At 43.4% G+C, this 9,241-nt stretch overlaps 2 protein-coding genes across 3 annotated transcripts in view; one reads left to right on the top strand and one right to left on the bottom strand.

The window, feature by feature from the left end:
* The window catches only part of fbxo16 (F-box protein 16), a 12,571-nt gene extending 11,715 nt beyond the window's left edge, over positions 1 to 856 (top strand). Inside the window, exons 6-7 of the mRNA XM_037686072.1 lie at positions 222 to 330; positions 563 to 856. Coding sequence (XP_037542000.1) covers positions 222 to 330; positions 563 to 856 — 403 coding nt within the window. The remainder of the gene's footprint in view (positions 1 to 221; positions 331 to 562) is intronic.
* Positions 857 to 5,740: 4,884 nt separating this feature from the next.
* The window catches only part of fam49a (family with sequence similarity 49 member A), a 13,937-nt gene continuing 10,436 nt past the window's right edge, over positions 5,741 to 9,241 (bottom strand). For both annotated transcript variants that reach the window (XM_037685256.1, XM_037685255.1), the window contains exons 6-11: positions 8,793 to 8,870; positions 8,076 to 8,192; positions 7,786 to 7,865; positions 6,621 to 6,747; positions 6,473 to 6,543; positions 5,741 to 6,394 (exon numbers count right to left, since the gene is read on the bottom strand). In XM_037685256.1, coding sequence (XP_037541184.1) covers positions 6,331 to 6,394; positions 6,473 to 6,543; positions 6,621 to 6,747; positions 7,786 to 7,865; positions 8,076 to 8,192; positions 8,793 to 8,870 — 537 coding nt within the window. In that variant the 3' untranslated portion in view covers positions 5,741 to 6,330. The remainder of the gene's footprint in view (positions 6,395 to 6,472; positions 6,544 to 6,620; positions 6,748 to 7,785; positions 7,866 to 8,075; positions 8,193 to 8,792; positions 8,871 to 9,241) is intronic.

Here is a 9,241-nt window from a genome sequence, read left to right as displayed (position 1 = left end):
AACAACAACAACAACAACAACAACAACAACAACAACAACAACAACAATTATTATTATAATGTAATTCCATTTTTTCAAACGTTGTTCTGTTAAACCTCAGGGCCTCTGTAAATGATGGAGTTGGATCATTTCTAACTGCTTGACCCTCGTCAGGGTCGTGCAGCTGCTCAGTTAAGTTTGATTTATCATAAAAACATTCAGATGTTCACGTCTCTCCTCAGGCAAACGAGCGGCAGAGCCCCCACCTGCAGCAGCACAGCTGAGCTGAACGGGGGGAGGAAGAAGCCGTTGTCTGAGGCCTCTTACAAACTGCGCAAAGCCAAGTCTCTGGTAATTCACTCCATCCATCCCCACCGCCACGAGCCTGCAGCGGCACCGGGGTGGGGGTCCCTGGAGGCTGGCGTCATGCATTCTGGAGCAGCTAAGGAGCTGAAGTGCTGTTAATGATGGGTTGTTCAGTGTGTGTGTGTGTGTGTGTGGGGGGGGGGGGGGGGGGTACAGTTTGGGTAGAGGGGTGCGGCTCATTGATCATCTCTGGTCTGACTTTGTGTCTTTGTTCCAGATGCTGCTCACCTCCAGCTGCAGAGTCCAACAGCCCCCAGCTCCCCCTGACCCCCCTCACCAGACCCAAACTCACCCCTCACTTACATCTCAGACTCCAGAGGCCCCCACCCTCACCAAGGGGACCGCCATAAGCCTGCTTGGCCTGGCCCAGTGGAATGCTGGGATTCGTCCGAGGCCCGTGAGGCCGCCGCTGCCTCGGCTGAGCTCAGAGGGGCTCAGGGCCTCCCAGCGCTCCCACAGGAGCGCTCCCAGTAAGTCAGTGCACCTCCTCTGCTGCTTCGAGCTAATCTGAGTAAGAAACACACTGAGACCTCCAGGAGACGGTTCCTGACCCCATCAGGAACATTAGAGCTTCTTTTTGTTGTGAATAAACTGCTGAAAGTTTCACAAGTTTCAGCTTAACACTACAAAGACACACTAAACCTCCAGACAGGCTGGTTTGTTCATGTGCGTGACTGAAGGTCAGTCATTTATTTATTTTATTTATTTATTGTAATGTGGCTGGCAGGTGTGCAGACGGGATGAATTCTGGGGTCAAATCCAACAGAATAATCATCTTTTACATCTTTAAGCTGATTTAACAGCTTAATAAAAACAGCTCAACTTGCAGAAAGCGAGTACCTACTGCACCTTCTAGCATTCCTTCCAGTGTGCATGAGATATTTTGCTAACAGGTGAGCTGAATTTAAGAGATGACAGAGTTTTAACCAAAGATCTTGCTGGAGAGGACTTCTCAGCGATGAACTGGTTAACTTTCAGCTCAGGATCAGTGAAAATAGCTCGTTTAGTTAGAGACATTTTGGCCTCTAATATGATTTATTTAGATGTTCTTTTATAAAATGTAAAGTGCGCGTGTTGTGTGTGGCAGGTGCGTCCCTCTTCAGTGTCTGCAGTCCAGTCCTGAACTCCACAGAGCGACTCCACCGCCCCCAGCAGGACGCTGACTGAACTACACCTCAGCTTCATCTGGTTGGTTTTTTCTAAAGAGCCAAATCCTGTTTACCAGTAAAAACAATAAATCCTCCCAGTGATTGATGAGGGATGAAGGTAGGGTGGGAGGATGGACAGTCAGTCTCAGCAGTTAGTGTTTTTATTGGTAAGACCGTCGGTCTTTCTATTTCTGATTATTTGAAAGAGGAAAATAAAGTAAATGGTTTGGACGGGGTCATTGGAAAACAAACGAATAAAAATATTGTAAATGCAGGATCACATGAAAATATAATTACTAAACTTATTTTTTTCCTCTTAAGGTTTAACATTTTTTGAATGACCCAAATGTATGGACATTTTAGCCACTAGATGCACAGTCATCAAATATAATTTAAATCGGATTTCAAACTGGGGTCCACCAAAATAAATAAATACATCCATCCATCCATTTTCTTTACCCGCTTATTCCATTTTTGGGTCACGGGGGTCACTGGTGCCCATGTCCAGCAATCACTGTGCGAGGGGCGGGGTACACCCTGGACGGGTCGCAAGTCCATCACAGGGCCACATAGAGACAAACGAGACAAATAACCATTCACTCTCTCACTCACACCTAGGGACAATTTAGAGTTACCAATCAGCCTAACATGCATGTTTTTGGACTGTGGGAGGAAACCGGAGTACCCGGAGAAAACCCACGCATGCACGGAGAGAACATGCAAACTCCACCCAGAAAGGCCCCTGGACCGGGGTTTGAACCAGGGACCTGCTCGCTGAGAGGCAGCAGCTCTACCAGTTGCGCCACCGTGCTGCCCTAAATAAATACAATTGCTTTTTTTTTTTACAAGCACTATGTTTGACAAGCTGTTAAAATACACCAAAATGCAGGAAATCACATCCATTTTATTCAATGTTTTCTGGGGAGGACCCCCAGAAGCACATTATGTTCCAGCATCGATCCGTTTCCAAACGCAGCTCCACTACTTGCTCTGACTGCTGTCACGAGTCTGCTCAGTTGTAGCTACACATTTCTGTAATAACTGGAAATACATTTATTATGTTCATTAAGTGAATATGTAAAGTTTTAAAGAGGTTTTTGATTCTGTTCATTTTCTCAAAACTGTAATTTTTGGAAGTTGAAAATAAAAATGTTGTTAATCAAGAGTGTCTTGAATGAAAAAAGTACCCCATGTTTAAAAGTATAAAACTTGTACCAACAGGTCTCAGTTGTCATGTTGCACAAGATAAATTGAAGAAAAGTATTTAAGCATGAGGGTTATGGATGTGTCCCTGAACCCAACAAGTAGTCCTCGTCATGGTGTCCCTGGTCTGATCCACCACAGAACCCCAAAAAGATGAGTGGTGCCGTCAACACTGACCCGGTAAGGAGCAGAACCTGATGACATGATGCAACTCTTGGTCTGGTTATGTTATTTTTAGCTGATGCAACTTGGTAAATCATTTCCTGCTTGCAGTGACAATAAATGACTTTATCTGATCACATTAAATCACTTCTTTCAACCAAAATCCAAAGTAAACTATTTATTAAAATCTTCAAACTTTTTGTCTAAATCATGCGCGTATAAAACTGAAATAATTCCTGCTCAGAGTCAATTTCTCCTTAGATAAGAGAATTAAGCCTTGATTGATTCATTATTATTGTTGTCGATTCTTAGTTTGATTATTTTTGTAATAAAACTTCAAAAACAACTTTGGTCTCTTGCTCCAGATGAATATTCATGTGTTCTGGTAGAACTCCCTGTAATGAACAGATTCTACTTCAGTGACTGATTCTGATCATTAAAGGGTGAAAATATTAAATAAGTTGTTGTTGGTCAGTAAAGTGACCAGCTGGTGCCACATTTTAACGAGAGCTAAATAAATAAAATAAATGTAGTGGAGGGGTCACCCTTTGTTACTGCTACAACTGACTGCACCCTAAAAAATACAAATAAAACCAGACAAAAATAAAAGTGTCACTGACTTTACCCACCGCCATGAGTGTTTAAAGCATTTTAAAAACTAAACTGACTATTTTTTCTTACATTACCAAAGTTACAAATCTGAATTTTGTTCAGGAATTGTTTGTTCATTTTAAATCGTTTTAAATACTAAATATAATCATTAGGGCAGGGGCAAAAAAGATGAAATGGTGTCATCTGGACCAGTTTCTTGAAGTGAGAAACGTTTCATCTTCCATCCAGAGGACTTCATCAGTCCACGACCGGCCCACCACGTGTCCCACAGGCAGCCTTCACTGCTGTTTCAACACGACCTGTGAAATCTTTAAAAACACGTGAAAACACAACACACCATCTAAAACAGGCAGGTCATAATAAAAATGAAAAATCTTGATCATGCAAACATTTCCAATAAATTGCACACAAACCGCACAATATTTTACAATGTTTACCACAACTTTGCATATTCATGAAGCAGTTTCACTAAGATAATAAACTGTTTATTGACCAGCTGAACTTTAGCTGCAAAGGCTTTAAACAAGAAGAAAAGAGGAACAAACGTGTTATTGAAACAAATGTACCACCTTTATTATCCACTCCACACAACCCATTCAGTTTGCAACAAGGCCAAAGCAAATGATGCAAGCTGAAACAGTAGCTGTGAGTTTAGGACCAAGCACGAGGATTTAAAACAGTCCTTGCACTCAACACACAGCAGATCTTCCAACAAGGACAGTCCGAACAGCAGAAGTGAGGGTTGTTTTAAAATGGGACGATTCAGGTCTCACTGCGTGGAACGGGCCTCCAAACTCATGGAAATACTGACATCGTTTTCTGAACAAACCAGTGAACCACTGGTTGATGTGACATCAGTGAACATGTTCACGGACTTTACGGATGAAATCAGTAAAAATATACAAAAACAGAACTTTGTCAGGTACTTTAGGACAACAGCACTTCCATCCAGCTGCTTGTATTCATGTAATGTGTTCAGAAGGTGAAGTGTCCGGTGTAGAAGTTTACCAACAGATGAAGTCCACACAGGTTAGAACACACTCATTGGTCTCATCGTGTATAAGAAAAGAAGCACAGTTCAACCGTCAGAGATTGTCTAATCCAGTTTAATCCCCTGCAGCAACAAGCAGGATTATTATGTTCTAAACAGAGTCCACAGTGAGGCAGCCTGAAGGTAGATCAGTGCCAGAGGATGCTCTCAGCAGATTCTGCAACATCTGATTGAAGGAATAGTTTGAAAGATGCAAATCTTAAAAACAGAACAGGAAATGATGGGTGTTAAGACAACAGCTGGAAATTCTCATTTCTAAACAGATTTGGCCACTTTATAAAAAAAACTAACATCTTTGTTCTACTAAAAACAAAACAAACCATAACTTATATAAAATTAAATATATATTTGGGGTTTTTTCTTTTAAAGAAAGCCTCACACGTGCAGAGAAAAGCTGATGGACTTGGATCAGTCGCTGGTTTAATCATCTCTTCTCACAACATTTTGGTACAAACAGATTTTTAAGCTGGAAGTGAAACTTTTAATGAAGTCTCTGTTCGTCTGAATGATCTTTTCACAGCCAAACTAATGTCATTAGAACAGAAGTTATGAGACGTCATCATCTTACCTGCTGCAGATGGATTGTTCAGACTCCAGTTTGGACTTGCTAAAGGCCGGGTCCAGATCAGAGTAGGTTCTGTTGCATCAAACAGCTCAGCTGTCGTCATTAAATTGATCCTTACTTTGACCCTCAGCAGCACAGGGGCTGCTACAGCTAGCTGCTGCTGCTAATAATGCTTCTCGTGGCGTCTCTGAGCAGGACACCTCATCCCCAGTTGCTCCCCGGGTGCTTCCAATAGCTGCCCACTGCACCACCTGGTGGTGGATGGGTTAAATGCAGAGAGCCAATATGACCATTGTATGTTCCCATACAATGATGACACATAACACATTATTATTTATTATTATTTAATTTCCCTCTGGGATTAATAAAGTATTTTTGAATTGAATTATTAGTGAGTGGTGGCGCAGAGGTTAGAGAAGGTGGGCCTGTGATCGGAAGATCACCAGTTCAAGCCCCGGTACCGACAACATCAAAAATGTGGGTGGGGTAGGTGAAGCACCCACGCCTGCCCCCACCCTCATTACCCCCACCCTGGGCCCATGAGCAAGGCCCTTAACCCCCATGTGCTCCCTAAACTGGTCTCTCTTGAAAACGAGTTCTCGTGGCTCAATGAGACTACCTGGATAAATAAATGGTAAATGAAAAAACATATATTACTACAATTATTATTTTTATTACTACTATTACTATTATTGTTATTATTATTAGATGGTGAAATGTAAAAGCAGCGACGGCTTATGAAACAGTGTTTGAATGAAGAACACCTTGGAGCCATTTCATGATGAGAGATTGTCAAACGTTTGTTTCTTTACACTCGGGTCATTCAAGGAGCCATCTGCAACAGGTAAGATATGTATATGTAGGCCTGTCTCACAGAACCACGCTGCAAAGTGGCTTCTTTACGTGCGTGCTGTTCTCAGAGCACATTCTGTGCTGATCATCTTCCTCTTGTACGATAGTCTGGATTACAACTAGCAACCAGTCTGGACAGAAACTGTCCCCAACATAGATCAGATTTAAATGAACACGTTTCATTGACGGAGACTGGATCTACTTCAAGGTGCTTCTGAAGAAGCTCAGTGTTCTACAAACAGTATATGACAGCAGGACTCTGTCCTCAGAGTCCTTTCCAAAGTACACAAAACTATTAACATCGTGTCTTTTAAATAATGTAAACATGTACATCTTATGTGAGGTCAGCGCACGAGCCGCTTCCTTTCTGCTTGGATTGAACAAAGAAACCGTTACTGGAGCATCGTCCGGATGTTCTTCGGAGTGGACTCGTCATTCAGGTGTTTTGTGGTGAACCTGACGAGACAAGAACCACGTGGACCTTAGAGAAACAGAGAGTATGAGGTCATCAGTGAACGAGGGGACTCCACCTACCTGAGTGCATTCAGGAGGCCCTCGACCTTCTCTGCCGGCTGCTCCTTCAGGACTTTGATGCAGCCTTTCATCTGAAAGAAACAAAGAGTCGTGTCCAGCGCAGAGACACGGTGTCTCCTGTCCACACTAGGAAGAGCAATCTACTTACATCTATTTTGGAGGACTTGTTAAAGGCACCGTTAGGGTGCACGTGATCATAAAGGATGATGACGCCCACCATCACCCTCATGCAGAACAAGAGCGTGTCCTCGCTGCTGAAACGACTGGAGTATTCCCTGAAAACACCAAAAGGCCGCAGAAGACGGGATCAGAAGGTGAGGACGACACGGAGACAACAGTAAGAACTAGTTCTGCTTCTAAACAAGCTTCTGTCCTTCAGGGGTTGAAAAGAGCACGTGTGGAAGGTTCTCTGGACTGGACTGTTTATGGAAGTACCGTATTTTCCACCGTACACGTCGCTCCGCCTTGTAAGTCGTACTGGAGCTGACCATATCTGGGTATTTTAAAAATATCGAGATATAGTTTTTGACAAATAAGTTGAAACCATCTCGATATAGAACGATATAGTTTTATACTTTAAAATCCTCCTGCTGTCTCTTCCTCCCACTCCTTCCTCCTTGAACTCAAACCCAGCCCCTCAGCTGCACTCCCCTCCTTCCTGCTTCTGCAGGAGGTGCAGGAGACGTTCAGCACACCAAGTAGACAGGGAGAGGTGAAGAGCAGATTAGCTGCTCAGGAAAAAAACATTGGTCTTTCGCACTATCTGCAGCAAAAAAAGCATGTTTTCTAGGGTCACATGTGGAGTTACACTGTGCAGAAGAACAGAGACAGAACAGAGTGATGGATCCTGCTGAGTGGAGGGAGACATTTTATTCACCACCAGGAGCAACAGCGGAGCCGGGGGGTGACCATTGGTGGCCTTGACCACCACTGGTGAATCTCTGGCCACCCCAACCATTTGAGGAAAATGATCTTTTACGAAATATAAAAACCAAAACGGATAGTTTCCTCAAATGATAGGGTGGCCAGTTAACATATTTATGGTTTCGTACATCAGTCATCTTGTATGAACCATTTAAGACGGTGGCCATCTTAAATTTTGACCTGGTGACAAGTTTTGAAGGTGACCTTTCTTATGTCTAGCTGCAGCCACACAGCAACATGGAGGTCGGTATCCTTCTTTTTCCAATTATCCAACTCACAGGATGGACGAACAGAAGCCCCCCCCCACACACACACACACACAGTTAGTGACGGGACAATAAGCAGCTGCAGTCATCACGGTGTATAAAACACTGTAAACCCAAACTCACGGTGTTTCCAGCATGACCTTACAGACGCTGGCCATGGTGCTGAGACAGTCTGTGGTGTTGTCCAAAGGAAGAGTCTTGTTCTATAAAGAAACAAGATAAAAAATAAATCTTATTGACATTTTTTAAACTATTAGCAGTACAAAGCATCACACCTCTGGTGCAGAGGACCTGACTTAACGTTGTTCAACATCATTGGTTTCCCTAAACTAAACACGTAGAATCCAGTAAGGCCAGTGGCGTTTGTTAAGACTGATCTGTTCGCAGGTGGTCCAGTACCGTTGTGCTCTCACCTCAGTGACAAAGTTTGTGGTGGCGTTGCTGAGTGTCTTCAGCATGGGCGTGGCCTCAGCGTAGAACAGAGACATCTTGTTAGCCATCTCATTGTTGACTTGGTTCTCAATGTCCAGCTGCAGTGCAAACCAGAGTGTCAAACACTGACGGTGTCTGTTCCCTTCATTTTAATGTCCTGTTAGAAACACTGACCGACACAGGTCAGTGATTACACGTTTTATTGGCTTCATACCATCTCTGAAGTGTGAAGTGAACACAGAACACACATCCCCTTAATATTTCATTAAAACGTTTCTTTCATAGCAACAAGCTAGAAGACGAGGTGACTCCAGAAGGTTGAGATGGAAATGCAACAAACGAAGGCCCGTTGTGTTTAGACGATGATCTGAGGTTTCCAGGCAGCCATGTCCACAACAGAACCAAGCTAGTTTTAGACTGTTTTACACAAACTGCTGAACCTGAGCCCACCTTTACTTCCAACAGATTACAGAATGCTCCTCCAGATTTTTCATATGTATCAACCTGTCTCAACTTGAGCTGCGTTGCTGCCATCAAACTCAACTGAACTTAGTTTCTTTCCAAACACAGTAACATTTCTTAATTTAATAATTTGATGTTTCCAAGTTTATTGTGAATAAAATAAATCCTTGCATTCACACATTCAACATTTTTGGAATTGGGCTTGTATAAAAAGTGACCTTTCCTTCATAACTTACATTCATGTTGTTCAGCCGGTTTCGGCTGATGGTCCGTCTGTAGTAGCTGAAATCATTCTGGATGGCAGGAATCCTCATCTGAAGACAAGCAGAACAGTCTCAGTCCAACTCGTAGAACCATTAGCGGCACTGTTAGCAGCACCGTTAGCAGCACCATTAGCAGCACCGTTAGCAGCACCATTAGCAGTATCATTAGCAGCACCGTTAGCAGCACCATTAACAGTACCATTAGCAGCACCATTAGCAGTACCGTTAGCAGTACCGTTAGCAGCACCGTTAGCAGCACCATTAACAGTACCGTTAGCAGCACCGTTAGCAGCATCGTTACCAGTACCATTAGCAGCACTGTTAGCAGCACCGTTAGCAGTACCGTTAGTAGCACCATTAGCAGTAACCTTAGCAGCACCGTTAGCGGCACCGTTAGCGGCACCGTTAGCAGTACCCTTAGC

The sequence above is a fragment of the Nematolebias whitei genome, chromosome 12 (assembly GCF_014905685.2).
Source record: "Nematolebias whitei isolate Nwh7 chromosome 12, NemWhi1, whole genome shotgun sequence".
Taxonomy (NCBI): domain Eukaryota; kingdom Metazoa; phylum Chordata; class Actinopteri; order Cyprinodontiformes; family Rivulidae; genus Nematolebias; species Nematolebias whitei.
The sequence above is the reverse complement of the archived record's forward strand: the minus strand, read 5'-3'. Positions and strand labels throughout refer to the sequence as shown.